The sequence below is a fragment of the Xenopus laevis genome, chromosome 9_10L, assembly GCF_017654675.1.
Source record: "Xenopus laevis strain J_2021 chromosome 9_10L, Xenopus_laevis_v10.1, whole genome shotgun sequence".
NCBI classification, from domain to species: domain Eukaryota; kingdom Metazoa; phylum Chordata; class Amphibia; order Anura; family Pipidae; genus Xenopus; species Xenopus laevis.
This window is the reverse complement of record NC_054387.1, coordinates 135575877-135597230: the sequence shown is the minus strand read 5'-3', so window position 1 is coordinate 135597230 and position 21354 is coordinate 135575877. Positions and strand designations below refer to the sequence as shown.

Below are 21354 nucleotides of genomic sequence, written 5' to 3'. Positions count from 1 at the left end.
CCCATTGCAATAGGCAAGAGCAAGTGAGAACCTTTTCCAAGAGAAATTGCTGCTTTAAGAATAGGATTCCCTGTGCCCCCCCCAAGACTGTATGTGCATCACAGGCCCCTGTTTATAGGTGATTGTATTGTACACAACAAACTCCCTGCATACAACTGGCCGGCTGTGTTGTGGGTTTGGCAAGTTGTGTAATGTATAAACACAGGCTTGTGTCATGGGCTCTGCCAGCAACACACACACAGCTGCACTCGCTCCCACAGGTAAGTACTGGGAGACACTCACCCTAACTAATACCCCCAAACTGTTCTCTCCCACTCCCAGCACCCCACACTGCTCTCTTCCTACTCCCAGCGCCTCACTCTGCTCTTCCCTACTCACAGCAACTCACCCTGCTCTTCCCTACTCCCTTACACCTCACTCTGCTCTTCCCTACTCCCAGCACCCCACACTGCTCTCTTCCTACTCCCAGCACCTCACTCTGCTCTTCCCTTCTCCCTTACACCTCACTCTGCTCTTCCCTACTCCCAGCACCTCACTCTGCTCTTCCCTACTCCCAGCACTCTCACACTGTTCTCTTCCCACTCTCGGGACTGTCACAGCTCTCTCCCCCAACTCCCAGAAGTCTCAATTGCCCCTTTCTAATACTTTACAAGTGAGGCCACTGGATCCCCATCACTGTGAAACTGCCCCGTGTGGGGAATGGGGCAACTGCGCAGGTATTGGTTGTTGGGCTCTGCGCTGGTAGAGACGCTGCTGTTTTCTGGATGTCTCCTGGGCTGGAATTCCCTGAGCCCCATCCTGCTGGAACTTGGGGTGCTCTCGTCTCACTGCCACCCAGGTGAGTTACTGATAGATGAACCATTGGTCATACAAGGTATTACCTGAGTTAGGGAACCAATCACATGTTTGTTTCCAAGGCTGGATCAGTAACTGAGACTGTTGCACTTCTTCCCCCTGTCTGTGTTATAATATGGCTCCCCAATACCTGTGAGGACCAAAACAGAGTGGGGGGGGGGCTCATTATCCCCATAACCCCCCTGACCCCTTATATTTTCCTTAGAATAATAAAAATATGTTTTCTATTCTTTAGAGAGTTAATATGTTGTTGCTGGATGTCATAAATTGCCCCAAATTTAGTCCTATAGAATACAGGGGATCAGTTGGCCAAATATCAGATCCTATATAAAATTATAATAAACCCCCCCTGGAATTTCCAGATAGAGACCAAGTCACTCAAAAACTCTAACAGAAACCCCCAAGTCATAATGAGCAGGAATTGAATTCTCTGAGCATCTGTAGCTCAGAACATCCCTGGGTAATAGTGACCATAATGTTATATCATTTAATGTCTGGTGTAAAAAACAAAAATATACTGGGGCAACAACAACCATGAATTTTGGAAAAGCTAATTTTAGTGCCATTAGGGGCTGCCCTACAGAGCATTGATTGGGGCATTACATTTTCAGCTAAAAACACAGAACAGAAATGGTTGTCATTTAAACTGTTATTAAATCATTACTGTTCTCAATTTATTCCCTTTTAAGAGTGTTGAGGACTCTTATATGTGACTTAACTAGAAAATAAGGAAGCGACTGGGAATAAAGAAGAAAGTATTTAAAAAAAGACAAGTCTGAGGGGGACAGACACTTCTTGACCTATAAATAATATAAGCGATGTAAAGCCACAATCAGAAAACAAAAAATAGAAAATGAGGAACTGATTGCTTCACAAGCAAGGACTAATCACTGAAAAAATTTGAAGCAGCATATCAATAGTAAAAGAGAAGTGATCTGACACTGCAGCTCCATTAAATAAAGTGGAGATATTTTGGTTAGAAGGAACTCCAAAAAGCAAATGTGCTTAATCAGTTCTTCTCCTCAGTGTATTCAATAGAGGAGTCAGTGCTATAAAGGTACAAATGACTGAAACATGTGCTCAGTGGCTGATGGAGCTTATGATACTTATAGTTTTAAGCTAAATTAGTGTGAACAAGACAGAATACACCCTCGGGTACCTACAGAGCTTGGTCCAGTTTCAGCCAGGCCTCTATTTTGGATTTTCTCCGACTAACTTTAATCTGGGATGGTATTATCAGTAGGAACCAGCTTGTTTTTATGAAATCATATCAGACAAACTCAATTGCTCTTTCTAATGCAGTAAAGTATAGAGTCCCAGGGGTCTGGGATACACAAGGTAATTATATTATTACTGCTAATAATAGTAATAATAATAAAACATTCTGTACCAATCCTGTTACCCCCAGATGTCCAAGCAGTGGGTGTGACACCATTCAGGTGAATGGGAACCACCAGTGAGATCATTGACAGGGGCCACTCTAATGAAATGGGGGGCCCCGGGTGATAATGAGGGGAAGCCTCTTCTACTAAACTGGAAAGAGAAAATGAAACTCTGATTATTTGGTTGGAAATTTCAGAAACGGAAATCCTGTGGTTTCACTCTTATTCCTGGCTTGCGGGTGCCCCTAACACATGGGGTCATGTTTGTTTCTGCCATACGGGATGGTGGGGAGACTCTTCCTCTAATATACCCCCCCCCCATTCCATGACTTGGGGGCTGACAGGGGTTTGTGTTAATAAATGGGCACTTTTTTTTTTATTTCTGGCCCTAACACTGTCTGTTTCATCTTTCTCTCCCAGATGGAGCCCAAGCTCACGAAAATGGAGACTTGGGTGAGTATTTCAGAGATGATCGTACCCCAGGGGCACAACTACTTCTCCAGCCTTCTATATAGACATTCCACCATCCCTGGAACTCGTGATGAGCAAATGTTACTTTCTTACTAAGTGCTTGTTACTCAATGGGCTATTCACAAGCTCCCGGGGGTTATTCAGTCTCTATATTGTAATAATAATATTAGGGCCAAGAACGAGTCTCACAAAATGTGCCTCAGAGTAACAACAATATTAGCCTATTATTATATTATCAGTAATATACACTGACAGCAACAGCACCTGCATGTTCTTAGTTCTACCTGAGCTCAATAGTTTCTGTCACCCTGTCCTGCTTCCCTAAGTTCTCCCCTGTCATCTTGCCCTTGGTTCTTTGCCCCTTTGCTGTACTAAGTTCTTCCCTGATCTTTCCACTTATTTTCACTGTATAATAAAGAGGGCCCCCTAACACCACCCATGGCTGAGACAGATGAAGGATCACCTCTGAAGCCTTTGCCAGCTGTCTGCACCCTACAAGAACAAGGACTAAACTTGGGGTTCATGTTGGGTTCCCTCTTTCTTGGAGTAACCTTCCTGTCCCTGCAGATTCTCATGGGTTATGCCCAGCTAAGGACACTGCGCCAGACTGGAGGGTAAGGACACCTTTTCATTTCTCTTCTCCCTCTTTCCTTTCCTCTCATCAACCAGTCTTCCTTTCCCAACTCATTTTCTTCCATCACTTCTTCCGCTTTCCTTCTCCAGGGCCCTGATATCAGTCGGCTGCTTGATGGTGGGATGTGCATGTACAAATCCTCATGGTGAGTTCTACTCATTGTAGTCTCCTCAAGATACCCAAAGGTTTACCCCTATGGTATCTACTCAGCATCACCCCACAAGCCCCCAGCACCCCTTTATCTCACTTCTCTCTCTCTATTCAGGTCTATCCTTACTCCTGCCCTTTGCCCTGGTGCTTCTGGGAGTTGGAGGAAGCTGCATTCTCTTTACCTCCCTCATGGTAAGTTGGGTGATGAATTCTTATATAGATCTTCTGAGACATTCCCATAAAAAGAGTTATAAGTGCTATATACTCACTATACACAGTGATTAAATGCTCTCTACACATGATATACACAGTGATTAAACTGCCCATGTGCACTGTACACACAGTAAATGATCATGTTTGTGTTAAATAAAAACACTCTGAGTTTACACAACAGCACTCATTGAAAGAATTCCATTGATACCAAGGTTTGACCTCACAATACAAATAATTGGGACTAGGCAGGATCTAGGCACCTGATCTAGGCAGGATCCACAGCAAATACTTATGGTCCTGTTAGAACTGGCCGACTCATGTCCCATTATCTGTTATTGAACTTCAGTTCCCAAACTTTGCCATCGGGCTTGAGAGATTGGCAAGATTGCTAAAGGGCTGCACATTGGAAAACAGTGATTGAAAGTTCTACTGTGTCTTCGTTTTCTGCTGCCCCCACTTTAACCTACTGTCTCCATCTTCTTTTACTGGTTCTTTCTTGCCCTACTGTCTTTATTTGTCCCTACTGCATATTTGCTCTACTGTCGCCATCTTGTCCTATCTCCATCTTGCCCTACTGTCAGTGTCTTGTTTTACTGTCTTTATCTTATTCTAATGTCACCATCCAGCCCTACTATACCTGCTTTAGTCATCAGACCTCTTAGAGGTCTCCCAAGATCAAAGGTAGGATTTTAAGCAGGACCTAAAATATTTGATGGAAGCCTAGTATTCATCTTAATTATAGTGAGATTTGGGGTTATCATCTGCTATCTAGACATTCATGAAACAAGAGCAAGAAAACACATTGTGTTCACGTATCTGTGAAAGCAGGTTCTTCATCAATTTGCAAACACAAATGGGTCCTTGAAACTAAAATCTGCTCCACATCTTGCGACAACTGGGGGTGGAATTATAGAAGAAGGGGGGTTTTAAGCTCCTTCAGGAAAGTTGGGGCCTCTATGTCACTTACATACTCTTTATAAATGCTACATTATTCTACTCATGCACTCTACTTTGTCTTGTCTCAATTAAGCTCCCCCTCTTTATGGGAAATAACGAGTGGCTTTATAATTCGCTGGTCATCGGATGCTTCACCGCTTCAGCCACAGTCTTTACCCTGATGAAGGTAAGGGGTGAGTGTTTGGCTGTAAGGATTGTTGCATATGGAAGTGTAGGCAAGGACAAATTTAGAATGGGTGGTGGACATGTTATTTAAGAAGATCAGGAGCATGACCTGTAATGTGGAAAGATGATAAAAAGAGACCTTCATACTTCCCAACTGAGCTGATTTCATTGAGACAGTTTTTGATGAAGCATCAACAATCCAGAAGCATTACTAGAAAGTTAGTGTGGCTTGGAGAGACATGGTTATCATGGAAATGGTGGTGATTTGGGCAGATCAAGGACCTCAAAATTTCATGATTTGGACCTCAACCCTCTATTCATGTGCATATTTGAATGCGTCCCTTACCCTAGACCCATAACCACTTTAACTAATTTAATAGATACAAAGTCTACCGGCTGTTTCATCTGTGAAGTGTTTTTTTAGTCTTTAAAATGGATAAATAACTTAACTGTGGGCAATGTGTGGGTGTTCCATAGGTGGCCTACAATGCTGGTGTCCCCTTTGTGCCTCTATTGGTGGCATATGGAGCCCTGTCCTGCGCAATGTGCTTGAATGGATGTATTTGTTGGCGGCTGGAGCAGAATGGAGAAGGAAAGAAGAACAAGTACAGGTGAGAGAGAAATAATTACCAGATAGTGGTGGGGAATATTAAACGGTAAACGAAAATATAAGGTGGGAATTAAATCGACTCTGCCCTCTCAGTATCCAGCTGCAGTTGACCTGTTGTGAGACTGGGCAGAAGAAGGAAGAGAACAGTGCGTGGTACAGGGAATCCCTGAAGTACAAGTTTGAGACATCCCTAAGGGACCGAGAGAGAATCTTGAGCCGCAGGAAGAAGTTACATTTCAAGAGGCCAGAGGGTGAGTTACTCTTTTGTTAGGGTTAATAGCCCTGTACTGCACACAATTACACCCAGGGCATTGGATGCATTGAAGTCTGCAATACTCAATGAGTAGTAATCATGTCAGTAATCACTGCTTTCTTCCTTTCTTTACACCGCTGAGAGGAAAGAACTTCTTCAGTGGAGCCTTGCAACACTTATGTGAACATGATCTGGTCATTTGTCACCAAAAGAAGTCTCACACTGTGTAACGTGATTGCAGAGATCCACTCAGGAGCAGTTTTAGTGATAGAAATGCCCTTCTCCAGTACCAGCTGCACTCTCTGTCACAATACTCACCTTCTGGAAAAACTAATGGTGGTGGTTGTTGCTAATATGTGGGAATAGAAATACTCAATACACTTTAGCCTCTTATAGTCTGGTTACAGATCAAAGGAACTAACAAAACCCTCATCTCTCTTTCCTCCTAAACTGCATGAAGTTCTTTTCTCTACTCAACCAGAGACAATTTCTCCTCATTCTTCTGTCCCAAACCAGAGCCAAATGCCAGCTCTTCTGTTCCAAAGCTTTTGATCTTTTGCCTCCAACCAGAGCTTAGTGCACCTCTCTTTTCTTTGCCCAACCACAGCCACATTCTCCTATCTTCTGCCTGAAGCTGGAACCCGGTTCTTCTCCTGTTTCCAGCCAGAACCAAGTTCCTCCCTTCTATCCACAACCACAGCTAATTTCTCTTTACTCCTTACCTTATGTCTCCAACCAGAGCCAAGTTCTCCTCTCCTGCGGAGTAGCCTGCTTTCTCCTGTGTTTGTGCTTCACCTCCTCTCTGACTCTCTGCTCCAGACATGGCTCCACTTTTATATCTCGTCTCTGAACCTGCAGCTCTCTGGTGAGTACAACTGGTCATGGTCCTACAGGTAAGACTGAGCACATGACAAGCTGGTGGGGGGTTGTGTTTTATTCAACAAGTTTAGTGACAGTTTATCTGGGCTAACCAATCCACACTACATAACAATGGCGTGATATCAACCAATGGGACACTGCTAATGTATCTTCTTCTTTCTAGCCCTGTACTCCTCATTGTTTGGGGCACTACAGATGTTGGGATTGTTCTCTGCCCCTCTGATCTCCGTTCTGCTCCACCGACAAAAAGACATAAATAAAGGAACAAGAACAACCAGCAAAGGGTGAGGGATGGAAAACTGTCCTGAAAGCCTGTTCCTGATAATTTAGCTCTCCCCACATTAGATACAAACCCAGCCCTGCAGCTGCCTGAGCCTGTCCCTGATACTGTGCAGTCAGGGGATCCCCTACATTAGATACAAACCCAGCCCTGCCTGAGCCTATATCTGATCCTATGTAGTCAGGGGATTCCCTAAATTAGATACAAACCCTGCCCTGCCTGAGCCTGTCCTGATACTATGCAGTGAGGGGATCCCCTACATTAGATACAAACCTGGCCCTGCCTGAGCCTGTGCAGTCAGGGGATCCCCTACATTAGATACAAACCTGGCCCTGCCTGAGCCTGTCCCGGATACTGTGCAGTCAGGGGATCCCCTACATTAGATATAAACCTGGCCCTGCCTGAGCCTGTGCAGTCAGGGGATCCCCTACATTAGATACAAACCCGGCCCTGCCTGAGCCTATCCTGATACTGTACAGTCAGGGGACATTAGTACAAAGCTGAACATTCATTTAGTAGAAACTGTTGATCAACATAAAGTCTCTCTTAACATCATTAGGAGACTGTTGATTTGCTTCATACTCCGGATTTTCACCGCCTCTGGGTTTGGCATTGCATGTCTCATCCCGTCACTGGGGGTTCAGGTAAGAAAATGACAGTTTATAGACAAGACCACAGTGGTTTGTAATAACCTTATCATTTACAGCAGGGGGTGCATTATCACTAAATCACAGCGTTAGAAGATTTTTGGGTGATTTTTTTCTAAAGTGAATTCATAGCAATTAAGTGGTATTCCCCAGACCTAGCAATCACAAGAAGGGGGATTTGTCCATTTTTGACCAGTAGAGATGCCACCCCAGGCTTGAGAGACAATGTAAATGGATCCCTGTGTTTGTGCCGCAGGTAGTTGCCTTCATCCTCCATGTGGTGACGAGAAGTTCCACGTTCATTCTCAGTGTGGAGTTGTACAACTGTGTGTGAGTAACCAGTTGCTCTATACAATGGTACCACGTTACTATTCTGGTTATTGTTACAACTGGATATTGACTAATGTGGCTCTCCCATTCCAGGTTCCCCAGGAGTCACTTTGGCTCTCTCTTTGGAATCCACACTTTCTGCTCCTCACTGGCAACTGCCTTCCAGCATCCACTCTTTCTCCTCACCACAGGGCCACTGGAAGGAAACCCATTTTGGGTAGGTAGCAACATCCTGACCTTGCCCTCCCTTTGTTTTCTTATCCAATCACCTGCCCCCTTTCTATCATTATAGTGGCCATTTTAATAAACTGACACTCATCTCTTGCCCTATTGCCAATATTAATTTTACTGTAACTATCACCATGTTGCCATATTTTATCCATTGTGACCTAGTCCATCTTCTTCCGGCTCAGTTCTGTCCTATAATCATCATCTTGCTCTCTAGATCTACCACTGTCTATCTTGTCTGGGCTGCATATTGTCCTCCTGTATCCATCTTGCCCTGTTGCTTAGTTAGTTCTCCTCTCCATCTTCTTTTGCTTCTTTCTTGTTTTTCCCCCCGTCATCTTGCCTCTATTTCTATTGAGGCCTGTCTTCAACGGACCCTGGTCTTCATCTTATCCTACAGTCTTCATCTAGTTCTTACAGTCTGTATGTTGTCTGATTGCCTAGTTTCTTCTCCTGCCTTTGTCATTTCCTACCATAACCATCTTGTCTCACAATCTCCATCTGGTCCTGTTTCCATCTTGTTCTACTGCTCGCATATATTTTCTTTTACTCGATTATAAAAGTATTTCTCGAGTACTTCCTTGCCCCGCTAACTGTCTCTCTCTTTCAGATACACGCCACATTCCTCATGTCCTGTTCCTTATACATCTCTGTCCCACTGTCCCTCTGGATTGGGCAGCGTCGTAGGCGAGACATTTCCCAGCCCATCATGCTCCAACCAATAGGGGCCCGCCCCAGCATCCACACCCCTATATGATAAAGCTCCCAATAAGAGGCTAACTATTGAACCCCCCGCATACTGGTCATTGGGGCACATAAGGAAAAGTAACCACGCACTTCTTGTCTTTGTTTATTCCAATAAATTTTACCATGATGTTTTTTAAAAAACATAAAAGGAAATGGAAAAACAAACAAAAAAATATCTAACAACCCATCAGCCCTCCAGCCCCAGGCAGGATCACAGTCCCATCAATTTCTCCTCCCCAAAGGCTTCTCCTCCTGGTCCCTTCTCTCACGCTTCTGGACCCTGAACAACAGAACAAATCAATGCAACTGAAGAACTTTTCACAAGATGGAGACAACACAGCCTTTCCCCTGCTTCTGTACAACCTTCTGCCATGGGGGCGATAAACTTGCTCAGTACAGGGTCATATGATTTACCCCACCTCCAGCAGTGGAAGTCTCTCATGAGCAGGAGTCAGATATTAGAGCACTTAACCCCCCAAAGTCTGATGCCACTTTTAACCAAGGAGCACAAAACCTGTAAAGGGCCCACAAACACAACTGATGCTCAGAGAAGTGGCACCATTTTCAGCTCTGCTGGTGGAAGTAGAAAAGGCCACAGTGCTGCAGAGTTCTGTTCCAGAGAACCAGAGTGGAAAGCAGAAAAACAGATGGAGAAATGGAAGGGGACCAGAAGGGTTGACAAAGGTGGAGGATGGAAAGTAGTATCAGGGAGCTGAGAGAGAAGTTCCATCAGCTCTTCATCCCACATCCAAATGTGCCCAGGCTCCGTCCAGCAGATGAAAGTAGGGACAGAGGACAGGCTCCAGCTGAGGGGAATCTGCCAGGAAACAAACAGGATCCCTCAGTATCAAACAAGCTTTCCATATCAGAAATGTAACAAGGTTAGTCAGGGAACTCTATACCAGTGTGCCTGACACCAATATATAGCTTTAATCTGAACGGGAAATATTCTGTCAGGCAGAAAAACATTTCTGTTTTATTGGGGGTGCTTTTAGGCCAAGAGTAAACGCACAATATGTTACAGTACACAAGGCAATGGATATTACAGTGCTGTGCTATGAAGTCACTTAATGAAGGTATATATATATATATATATATATATATATATATATATATATATATATATATATATAAATGTCACGTTTCAATATCCTGTGTCTTTGCTTACTTAAACGGTGTCCCCCACGCTTTTACGGTTGGATCAACAGTTCAAGAGCCGCTGGCAAGCCAAAGGTTCAGCAACACAAAGCCATGGATGGGGAATGATGACTAGAGCCCAATAACCAGGAAAGTGGATGATATTTCTATAGCCCCACACAGGGGATATGGCACCAACATGGCTAATTAAGTTATAATATGAATGAGAGGAATAGGAAAGTGGAGAGGGAATCATCAGATGCCAGTGGGGACCAGAGGACCTACTTAACCACAAATTGTTTCAGCAACTAATCATTGCCCTGGCAATATACACTGGGTTATTAGATCACTGCTTTCATGGCTGAGACTTGGTCTCACTTCCTCAAAAACCCTAATTTAGATGCACAATGTCCAGTGAACAACCCCAAGTGCCCCTTTCAACAACCTCTCCCTCCTCTAATCACTTGTCTCCTGCAGGAACATAACCTTCTTCCCTTTCTAAGCCTCATTGCCCTGCTCTAACCCCCTTCTGCTCCTGACCTTCCTCCCGTCTATACAGTAAGCCACCTTCTATCTGCCTCCTGCCCAAACCAACTTCCTACTGTGGCATACGGTGCCCGTGCTCTGGAATGTGCTAGACTCGTGGTCCCCAACCAGTAGCTCGTGAGTAACATGTTGCTCTCCAACCCCTTGGATGTTGCTCCCAGTGGCCTCAAAGAAGGTGCTTATTTTTGAATTCCAGGCTTGGAGGAAACTTTTGGTTGCATAAAAACTAGGTTCACTGCCGTACAGAGTCTCAATGTCGGTTGACAATCCACATAGGGGCTACCAAATGGACAGTCACAGCACTTATCTGGCACCCCGGGAACATTTTTCATGGTAGTGTTGCTCCCCAACTCCTTTTACTTCTGAATGTTGCTCACTGGTTCAAAAGGTTGGGGATCCCTGTGCTAGAGTAACGTGGGGAGCAATGTGTTAGGCAGCCCAAGCCCACTGCAGGGAGCAGAGGAAATGGCACCATACTGCACCCCAGCCAAGTACCCAGAAGAAAAATGGCTCCATACTGTACCGGAGCCAAGCACCTCATACTGCTCCCCAGCCAAGTACCCAGAAGAAAAATGGCAGCATACTCCTGCCCAGCCAAATACCCAGAAGAAAAATGGTACCCTGTTGCTCCCCAGCCAAGCACACAGGGCTGTTTCTTGAGCCAATTTATGTCATGAAGTGCCAAATAACATTTTGAGGAATACACAAATTGTTTACACACCGCCCCATGGGAAATGGCATTGTGGCACTTCTGAGCTTTCTGGATAACGGGTTATATTGAGCAAACACCCAGCCAGAGAAACACTCGAGAGCAGAGGAAAATTGTGCCACTAAGCTCCCCACAGAGTTGCCCCGGGCCAGTGTGGGTTTATTGACAGTTGCCCTGGGCCAGTGTGGGTTTATTGACAGTTGCCCTGGGCCAGTGTGGGTTTATTGACAGTTGCCCTGGGCCAGTGTGGGTTTATTGACAGTTGCCCTGGGCCAGTGTGGGTTTATTGACAGTTGCCCTGGGCCAGTGTGGGTTTATTGACAGTTGCCCTGGGCCAGTGTGAGTTTATTGACAGTTGCCCTGGGCCAGTGTGGGTTTATTGACAGTTGCCCTGGGCCAGTGTGGGTTTATTGACAGTTGCCCTGGGCCAGTGTGGGTTTATTGACAGTTGCCCTGGGCCAGTGTGGGTTTATTGACAGTTGCCCTGAGCCAGTGTGGGTTTATTGACAGTTGCCCTGGGCCAGTGTGGGTTTATTGACAGTTGCCCTGAGCCAGTGTGGGTTTATTGACAGTTGCCCTGGGCCAGTGTGGGTTTATTGACAGTTGCCCTGGGCCAGTGTGGGTTTATTGACAGTTGCCCTGGGCCAGTGTGGGTTTATTGACAGTTGCCCTGGGCCAGTGTGGGTTTATTGACAGTTGCCCTGGGCCAGTGTGGGTTTATTGACAGTTGCCCTGGGCCAGTGTGGGTTTATTGACAGTTGCCCTGGGCCAGTGTGAGTTTATTGACAGTTGCCCTGGGCCAGTGTGGGTTTATTGACAGTTGCCCTGGGCCAGTGTGGGTTTATTGACAGTTGCCCTGGGCCAGTGTGGGTTTATTGACAGTTGCCCTGAGCCAGTGTGGGTTTATTGACAGTTGCCCTGGGCCAGTGTGGGTTTATTGACAGTTGCCCTGAGCCAGTGTGGGTTTATTGACAGTTGCCCTGGGCCAGTGTGGGTTTATTGACAGTTGCCCTGGGCCAGTGTGGGTTTATTGACAGTTGCCCTGGGCCAGTGTAGGTTTATTGACAGTTGCCCTGGGCTAGCGTGGGTTTATTGAGAGGTGCATCAGCCTGGGGATAATGGTTAGAGACTCTGCTCATGGGAAACAAAGTTCCCAGAAGAAAGTGGAAAACTCAGCTGATATTACTAAATATTGTACAGAGAAAGTTTTACTGCATATATATATATATATATATATATACATAATACAGGTACATATCAGTGTGGAACTGGAAAAGGCGAGGGGCAGGGCTAGGGTGGCAGGAAATTAGAAAAGATTTTCTTATTAATTAAAAAGAAAGAAAAGGAAAAACCCAAAATGCCACTAAATGGTCACTGGCTGTTCGTGTGGCTGTTCATGAGGTATCCAGAGACTGAGTGATCCCCAGTATACTGCCTCCCTGTGGTGAGTGTGAGTTCTGCAGCACTAGCATCTGAGAAAGGTTCTCTCACCCGTGAGTGCGGGACGGCAGGAACTTATTCATCCTTGGCAGACATTCCCCGGACTGTTCCTTTCTGTCGCATCTGAGGACACGGAGATCAAATCACATGGTTTAGGTTTAGGAACACAACCCAATAATTCTAAATATCAGACCTATTGGACCCCACTCACCTCATCGAGTTCCTTCTGTGTCTCGTCTTCCATGCGGCGGATGTCCTCCATGTTCAGTTCCACCCATCGGTCCAACGAGCAGAAAAGCTGCCGGTGGAAGTTGGTAAAAAGGCGCTTCTCTTGCTGCAAAGGGAGAAAGGAAATACCATGTAGGGTTAGCGGGAGAATAAGGAGGATGGGTTCAGGCCACAAGTTCAAGATAAAATTCAGGTGATACATGATATAATGAATAGAACTGGCAGGGCACCTTTACCAGGGGAGATGGTTGGGGTCAGATAAAGGGCAAATAATTAATGGGGGGAGTGACTGAGCCCAGACACAGAATAGAGGGTCACCGATACCTTGTGAATAAACCGCTCCACTTTGCCCTGAAGGCCCCACCACTGGAACTTCACCGTGACCAGCTTGTAGGCACACATGTGAGGGCTCGACGGGTTGTTGGCCAACTCTTTCTGCAGAGACCGTGGCAATCAGGTTAACAAAATGGCTACAAAAAAATGTTTATGTATACTAAACGTAAATATGAAACCTTCCAATCCTGCTTCAAGGGGCCCCGACCTGTCTTCTCCGACCTGTAGATTGCTGGATCCTCATTTGCTTTGTAATCCTAAAAGCAAAACAATAGGGGGCTAAAATTAAAGGGAAAGGTTAAAATATTATCTGATCCCCATTGTAAGCAGCAGACCTGTCCTGCTTTATGGCAGCTGAGATTCTAGCTATCTGTATAACAGAGCATTCTGTCCCAGTGGCTGCACAGATCCTATCTGATCCCCATTGTAAGCAACAGTCCTGTCCTGCTTTATGGCAGCTGAGATTCTAGCTATCTGTATAACAGAACATTCTGTCCCAGTGGCTGCACAGATCTTATCTGATCCCCATTGTAAGCAGCAGTCCTGTCCTGCTTTATGGCAGCTGAGATTCTAGCTATCTGTATAACAGAACATTCTGTCCCAGTGGCTGCACAGATCCTATCTGATCCCCATTGTAAGCAGCAGTCCTGTCCTGCTTTATGGCAGCTGAGATTCTAGCTATCTGTATAACAGAGCATTCTGTCCCAGTGGCTGCACAGATCCTATCTGATCCCCATTGTAAGCAACAGTCCTGTCCTGCTTTATGGCAGCTGAGATTCTAGCTATCTGTATAACAGAACATTCTGTCCCAGTGGCTGCACAGATCCTATCTGATCCCCATTGTAAGCAGCAGACCTGTCCTGCTTTATGGCAGCTGAGATTCTAGCTATCTGTATAACAGAACATTCTGTCCCAGTGGCTGCACAGATCCTATCTGATCCCCATTGTAAGCAGCAGTCCTGTCCTGCTTTATGGCAGCTGAGATTCTAGCTATCTGTATAACAGAGCATTCTGTCCCAGTGGCTGCACAGATCCTATCTGATCCCCATTGTAAGCAACAGTCCTGTCCTGCTTTATGGCAGCTGAGATTCTAGCTATCTGTATAACAGAACATTCTGTCCCAGTGGCTGCACAGATCTTATCTGATCCCCATTGTAAGCAGCAGTCCTGTCCTGCTTTATGGCAGCTGAGATTCTAGCTATCTGTATAACAGAACATTCTGTCCCAGTGGCTGCACAGATCCTATCTGATCCCCATTGTAAGCAGCAGTCCTGCCCTGCTTTATGGCAGCTGAGATTCTAGCTATCTGTATAACAGAACATTCTGTCCCAGTGGCTGCACAGATCCTATCTGATCCCCATTGTAAGCAGCAGTCCTGTCCTGCTTTATGGCAGCTGAGATTCTAGCTATCTGTATAACAGAGCATTCTGTCCCAGTGGCTGCACAGATCCTATCTGATCCCCATTGTAAGCAACAGTCCTGTCCTGCTTTATGGCAGCTGAGATTCTAGCTATCTGTATAACAGAACATTCTGTCCCAGTGGCTGCACAGATCTTATCTGATCCCCATTGTAAGCAGCAGTCCTGTCCTGCTTTATGGCAGCTGAGATTCTAGCTATCTGTATAACAGAACATTCTGTCCCAGTGGCTGCACAGATCCTATCTGATCCCCATTGTAAGCAGCAGTCCTGTCCTGCTTTATGGCAGCTGAGATTCTAGCTATCTGTATAACAGAGCATTCTGTCCCAGTGGCTGCACAGATCCTATCTGATCCCCATTGTAAGCAACAGTCCTGTCCTGCTTTATGGCAGCTGAGATTCTAGCTATCTGTATAACAGAACATTCTGTCCCAGTGGCTGCACAGATCTTATCTGATCCCCATTGTAAGCAGCAGTCCTGTCCTGCTTTATGGCAGCTGAGATTCTAGCTATCTGTATAACAGAACATTCTGTCCCAGTGGCTGTACAGATTCTATCTGATCCCCATTGTAAGCAGCAGTCCTGTCCTGCTTTATGGCAGCTGAGATTCTAGCTATCTGTATAACAGAACATTCTGTCCCAGTGGCTGCACAGATCCTATCTGATCCCCATTGTAAGCAGCAGTCCTGCCCTGCTTTATGGCAGCTGAGATTCTAGCTATCTGTATAACAGAACATTCTGTCCCAGTGGCTGCACAGATCCTATCTGATCCCCATTGTAAGCAGCAGTCCTGTCCTGCTTTATGGCAGCTGAGATTCTAGCTATCTGTATAACAGAACATTCTGTCCCAGTGGCTGCACAGATCCTATCTGATCCCCATTGTAAGCAGCAGTCCTGTCCTGCTTTATGGCAGCTGAGATTCTAGCTATCTGTATAACAGAACATTCTGTCCCAGTGGCTGCACAGATCCTATCTGATCCCCATTGTAAGCAGCAGTCCTGTCCTGCTTTATGGCAGCTGAGATTCTAGCTATCTGTATAACAGAACATTCTGTCCCAGTGGCTGCACAGATCCTATCTGATCCCCATTGTAAGCAGCAGTCCTGTCCTGCTTTATGGCAGCTGAGATTCTAGCTATCTGTATAACAGAACATTCTGTCCCAGTGGCTGCACAGATCCTATCTGATCCCCATTGTAAGCAGCAGTCCTGTCCTGCTTTATGGCAGCTGAGATTCTAGCTATCTGTATAACAGAACATTCTGTCCCAGTGAGCATAGATAAAGAGTTACATCATTTAAACAAACATAAGTAGATAATAAAGATAAGACATGTATATTAAAGGGAAGATAAACCTAAAAATAAATTATGAAAAAATGATAAGGGGCATATTTATATATATTCTATATTTTAAGGGGTGGTTCACCTTCAAGTTAACTTTTAGTATGTTATAGAATGGCCAATTCTAAACAACTTTTCAGTTGGTCTTCATTATTTATAGCCATTGAATTATTTGCCTTTTTCTTCTTTTGACTCTTTCCAGATTTTTAAATCTAATTGTGGATTGGTTGCTATGAGGGGAGTATGAGAGTAAGTGAAGGCAAGAGAGAGGATGAGCATGAGAGAAGCGTGAAAGAGAGGATGATCGCGTGAGAAAAAGGATGAGTGTGAGAGAGTGAGTGCAAGAGAAATAGGATAAGCGTGAGAGAGAGAGAGGATAAATGTCAGAGAGGAGAAGCATGAGAGAGAGGATGATCGCGTGAGAGAAAGAGGATAAGCATGAGAGAGAGCGTGAGTGCAAGAGAAATAAGATAAGCATGAGAGAGGATTAGCGGCAGAGAAAGAGGATAAACGTGAAAGAGAGAGATGATGAGCATGAGTGAGAAATAGAGAGGATGAGTGCGAGAGAAATAGGATAAGCGTGAGAAAGAATGAGTGTAAGAGAGGATAAGCATGAGAGAAGCGTGAGAGAGAGGATGATCGTGTGAGAAAAAGGATGAGTGTTAGAGAAATGATGAGCGTGAAAGAGAGGATGAGCGTGAGAGAGAGAGAGGATAAGCGTGAGAGAGAAAGAGGATAAGCGTGAGAGAGAGAGAGAGAGAGAGAGAGAGAGAGAGAGAGAGAGAGAGAGAGAGAGAGGATGATCGTGTGAGAAAAAGTTGTGATAGAGCGGATGAGCGTGAGAGAGAGGAAAAGCGTGAGAGAGAGAGGATAAGCAAGAGAGAGAGAGAGAGAGAGAGAGAGAGAGAGAGAGAGAGAGAGAGAGAGAGAGAGAGAGAGAGAGGATAAGCGTGAGAGAGAGGAAAAGCGTGAGAGAAAGAGGATGAGCGAGAGAGAGAGAGAGGATGATCGTGTGAGAAAAAGTTGTGATAGAGCGGATGAGCGTGAGAGAGAGATGATGAGCGTGAGAGAGAGGAAAAGCGTGAGAGAGAGAGGATAAGCGTGAGAGAGAGGAAAAGTGTGAGAGAAAGAGGATAAGCGTGCGAGAGAGAGGATGAGCGTGCGAGAGAGAGGAAGAGCGTGAGAGAGAGAGGAAGAGCGTGAGAGAGAGGGAGAGGATGAGTGCGAGAGAAAGAGGATGAGCATGAGTGAGAGAGATGATGAACACAAGACAGACAGAGAGAGAGGATGAGCGTAAATGAGAGAGACGATGAGCACGAAAGAGAGACAGAGCGAGAGAGAGGATAAGTGTATGAGAGAAAGATGAGCGTGAGTGAGAGAGATGATGAGCACGAAACAGAGAGAGAGGATGAGTGTGAGAGAAAGAGGATAAGAGAGAGAGAGAGAGAGAGAGTGAGAGAGAGAGATGAGCATTAGAGTAAAGGAAGGCAAGTGTAAGGGTAGGGGTATCGGGGGGGCAGTGCTACTTACACCCTCGTTTATCTGGGATCGATCAGCGATGTCTATGGGCACAACTTCCACCTCTTTCCACGTGTCACAGTCCAGTCCATGTACCTGGGAGTGAGGGAGGCAGAAGGGGGAACAATGAGAAGGAGAATTAGGGTGAAACACAGAGAGGCAGAGACTGAAGGGAGACATGAATGTAAGGGTGCAGGCTCAGGACAGGGAAAGGGTTAAGGGGGCGACTCACATTCTCCTGTTCCCCAAAGTCCGGTTTGTGCCAGGTTTCAATTTTCACAAAGAAGTCGTCTTTCATATATTCATTCTGTGAGAGAAATGAGACAGTCACACACCAACACCACTGAGAGGCTCAGCACTGCGTGTAAGGAGATGTCACGTAGCTGCTAATACTGAGCCAATACTGAGCCAATACTGAGCCAATGCTGTGCCAATACTGAGCCAATACTGAGCCAATGCTGAGCCAATACTGTGCCAATACTGTGCCAATGCTGTGCCAATGCTGAGCCAATGCTGAGCCAATACTGAGCCAATACTGAGCCAATACTGAGCCAATACTGTGCCAATACTGAGCCAATACTGTGCCAATGCTGAGCCAATACTGAGCCAATGCTGAGCCAATGCTGAGCCAATGCTGTGCCAATGCTGAGCCAATGCTGTGCCAATACTGAGCCAATGCTGTGCCAATGCTGAGCCAATGCTGAGCCAATGCTGTGCTGGTGAAAACTGCACAAACTAAACAGCAGAATGGATTTCGCTCAGATGCTAAACCCCCCCCCCAAACGCTGAATGAGGCAGAAGGAATCGGCCAGTGAGCTGCCATATTGCACACAAACAAGCAACATAACGATCCCTGCGGCTGCTTGGGTTAAATATTGACAGACTTATCTGTGGCACCTAATGTACCAGCACCTTATCCTACACACACACATCACCCCTGTTCCATCTGCTGCACATTCTGCTACCATCTCAGGCATCGGCAGGCTGGAAGCTCTTGTTCCTCCCACACTGCGTTCTTATACAGTTGTTATATAGTTACTGGGGAGTCTGTCCCTCTATGATTCCAATTAGGAGGAGTCAGAGGCTCTGTGTAACATACGGTGTCACTAACACTGACCAGGGGATATTGAGCCCCCAATTAAGCTTCATACTGTCAGCGCTTGTCATGTGCAGCCTAGAAACATGGCACGTCCCACTGATACAAAGAAATGGAATGCTCTGGGCACACAATAAGCTCTACCCTCATACTGTCTATTTATGGGAAAAGAAATGATAAAATACAACTTATATTCTCTGCCTCTGCCGTCTGTATTCTTTCTGCCGCCCGATTGGCTCAGCACAAGCAGTTACAGCACAAGAATCAACAAATACAAAATGATAAGTGACAAAATGTTATAGTTACCGTGACGACTGCAGCAGGACGAGTGTCAGGAGAGGAGAGAGAATAAAGAGGGGTTACACATGCGATGTTGCATTACTCTGTATATAATGCGAGTTATGAGAGTGTGGGACGTACTTGTGCGGCAGTAGGGGTAGGCGTTCCAGGCTTTCTCATGAAACACCAGGGACCCTTCTGGCGCCAACATCTTCACAAAACTTGGGACTTTACTGAGAGAGAAAATCAATTAATAACAAACAAGAAGGAGACAGAGAATGACTTTTGAACCCTATTTATCCCCCCGGGTATAAAGTACTAAACACACTATTTGTGTATCAGCCCCAGGGCACTTAACCGAAGTCTTAAGAGGACAGTTGGTTGCCCATGCTGTTAACCCCTTTTCTGCTGGATCCCTAGTAGCAGTCAGGCTGTCCAGGGCCGGATTTACGTAGTGAGCGTCCCTAGGTCACTGCCGTTTGTCACCCCTGTCCTCTCCCCTTTATTGGTGCAAATTTTTATCATCTGGACCAAAGAAATGTGGATTTAAAAAATGATTGTATCTCCAGCGCATCCCCCAGAGTGTAATTTAAGCAATGGGGGTGTGGTTGGACAGCATGCTGCCCCCCTAAATTCCTGCCGCCCTAGGCCCGGGCCTTGGTGGCCTTTCCACAAATCTGGGCCTGCGGCCGTCTCGGGGGGAGAGAGTGTTATAATGTGTAACAAGTGAGAGTCCATAGATCAGTCAGTCACCTCTGTAAGTGGTAGATCTTGTGTGTGTATTGTCCTTTCTCTCCATTCTTCTCATACGGCTCGTTCTTAAGCACCTCGATCCCTTCCCCTCCTCCTGTGTTGTCTTTACTCGCCTCCGCCACAGAGAACAGCTGCCCCACCTGATACTGAGGGACAAACAACACGTATATATATGTATATTATGTCTTATTTATATTGTATTATGTATATTATGTATTATTTATATTATATTACGTATATTATGTATTATTTATATTATATTATGTATTATTTATATTGTATTATGTATATTATGTCTTATTTATATTGTATTATGTATATTATGTATTATTTATATTGTATTATGTATATTATGTATTATTTATATTATATTACATATATATATGTCACACACTATACACTCACCTCTTCCACTGACACAGGCAACAGAACACGGCTGGGGAGGAAAATAAATAATATATTAGTAATGTAAGTGCCCCCCATATGATCCTGGAGCCCCATCTCCAACTTACAGCAAACTGCCCCCTCTTACCTCCCAGTCATATGACAGTTGCCTCTTACCCAAGATTCCCCCCACCCCAAGTGGTACATTCCCCTAACTTCCCCCAAATAGCCCAGAATCCAACTATTACCCTGACATGTGGCAACTGTCCCACAACTTAATGCCCCCGCCTCTTGCCCAACATGATTCTACCCCCAACTAACAACTTCATTGTAACAACTGCCCCTCATACAGTCATTACTTCCCCAACTCCCTTCTACTCAATACAATCCCATCATACTGCCCCTGCCCCGCCCACTAATCACTGCCCCGCCCACTAATGAAGAGAAACCCTTGGCCCCTCACACACTGACAGCGCTGAACCCCGGAGTCTCCTGTCAGTTCCGGCCAGACCCACCCAGCGCCCCTTCAGCCCCACGTTTCAGATCCCTCCCGTGTCCCTCACGAGTTTCCCCCGAGGCTGCCGGCGCCACTTACAATTCCTTGATCAGCACCATCTTTTCCTCCCTCCGCTTCTCTTCCCCCCGCAACTCAGGCCGGAAACCGGAAACCAAGCCGCCCAGTCAGGTAGGAGGGACACATGCTTCTGCCGCTTCCGGATGGGGCGCCGGCGGCTGGAGAATGACATCATCTACTCGCGTCGTGAATGGTGCTTGGGTCTGGCTTGGTCGTTGCCAGGAGACGGGGTATGTCAGTTGCTAGGAGATGTGGGCGGGGCTACAGGCTATTGGTACCGGAGCGGCCGCTATGAATTGTGAGTGATCGATGTAAGTGTGATTGTCTGCGGCCCGAGGGGAGGTTCTTATTATCGTGTCTGAGCCGCTGCTGCTGTTCCCTCTGATTTACGGCTGATCTGTAACATGAACGTCTGGGACTCACAACTAAACAAATATCCAGGGAATAGTAATGTCTCTCTCTCTATAGATATATATATATATATGTTCTGTATGTTCTGTATGTTCTGTATGTTCTGTATGTACTGTATGTTCTGTATGTACTGTATGTACGTGTGTGGGACTCATGTCACTTGTATTTATACAACTCTAACACAATATCCGCCTGTGTTGTGTAATAAATGGCTGAATACAAACAATGCCCTGTACAACAGCCACAGTCCTGACCCAAAGAGCTTGCAATCTAAAAGCACAAAGAGCTTGCAATCTAAAAGCACAAAGAGCTTGCAATCTAAAAGCAAAAGGGGTCCTGCCCCAAAGAGCTTGCAATCTAAAAGGAGAAATCCAAAAGCACAAAGAGCTTG

At 45.6% G+C, this 21354-nt stretch overlaps 2 protein-coding genes across 4 annotated transcripts; one reads left to right on the top strand and one right to left on the bottom strand.

The window, feature by feature from the left end:
* The first annotated feature begins 227 nt into the window (after positions 1-227).
* On the top strand, positions 228-9480 carry LOC108703921 (large neutral amino acids transporter small subunit 4). 2 transcript variants are annotated; one of them, XM_018240223.2, is made up of 15 exons: positions 228-260; positions 654-838; positions 2658-2690; positions 3127-3322; positions 3432-3487; positions 3608-3684; positions 4736-4828; positions 5305-5438; positions 5531-5688; positions 6430-6555; positions 6733-6853; positions 7409-7493; positions 7753-7826; positions 7920-8043; positions 8665-9480. In XM_018240223.2, exons 2-15 carry the CDS (start codon positions 700-702, stop codon positions 8809-8811), a joined length of 1563 nt encoding a protein of 520 aa, XP_018095712.1. In that variant the 5' UTR covers positions 228-260; positions 654-699; the 3' UTR covers positions 8812-9480. The 2 variants fall into 2 exon arrangements, with proteins under 2 accessions (XP_018095712.1, XP_018095713.1); XM_018240224.2 differs by lacking the exon at positions 228-260 and having other exon boundaries at positions 294-838.
* pitpnb.L (phosphatidylinositol transfer protein, beta L homeolog) lies at positions 8892-20711 on the bottom strand. Of its 2 annotated transcripts, NM_001086805.1 has the most exon segments (12): positions 8892-9618; positions 12685-12756; positions 12845-12967; positions 13186-13296; positions 13374-13451; positions 17479-17562; positions 17699-17773; positions 18869-18876; positions 18983-19074; positions 19595-19740; positions 20000-20030; positions 20574-20681. In NM_001086805.1, coding segments are annotated over 11 exon segments (816 nt in total). In that variant the 5' UTR covers positions 20594-20681; the 3' UTR covers positions 8892-9618; positions 12685-12708.
* Between the last annotated feature and the right edge of the window lie 643 nt (positions 20712-21354).

Excerpts from the sequence above, each read along its gene's own strand:
- LOC108703921 (XM_018240223.2), top strand. The coding sequence starts at position 700 with ATGGGGCAACTGCGCAGGTATTGGTTGTTGGGCTCTGCGCTGGTAGAG. Across the intron at positions 2,691-3,126 it reads TCACGAAAATGGAGACTTGG|AGGGCCCCCTAACACCACCC; the intron begins GTGAGTATTTCA and ends TGTATAATAAAG. Across the intron at positions 4,829-5,304 it reads CAGTCTTTACCCTGATGAAG|GTGGCCTACAATGCTGGTGT; the intron begins GTAAGGGGTGAG and ends GGTGTTCCATAG.
- pitpnb.L (XM_041575504.1), bottom strand. The coding sequence starts at position 20,593 with ATGGTGCTGATCAAGGAATT. Across the intron at positions 20,031-20,573 it reads ATGGTGCTGATCAAGGAATT|CCGTGTTCTGTTGCCTGTGT; the intron begins GTAAGTGGCGCC and ends TTTCCTCCCCAG. Across the intron at positions 19,741-19,999 it reads TGCCTGTGTCAGTGGAAGAG|TATCAGGTGGGGCAGCTGTT; the intron begins GTGAGTGTATAG and ends TTTGTCCCTCAG.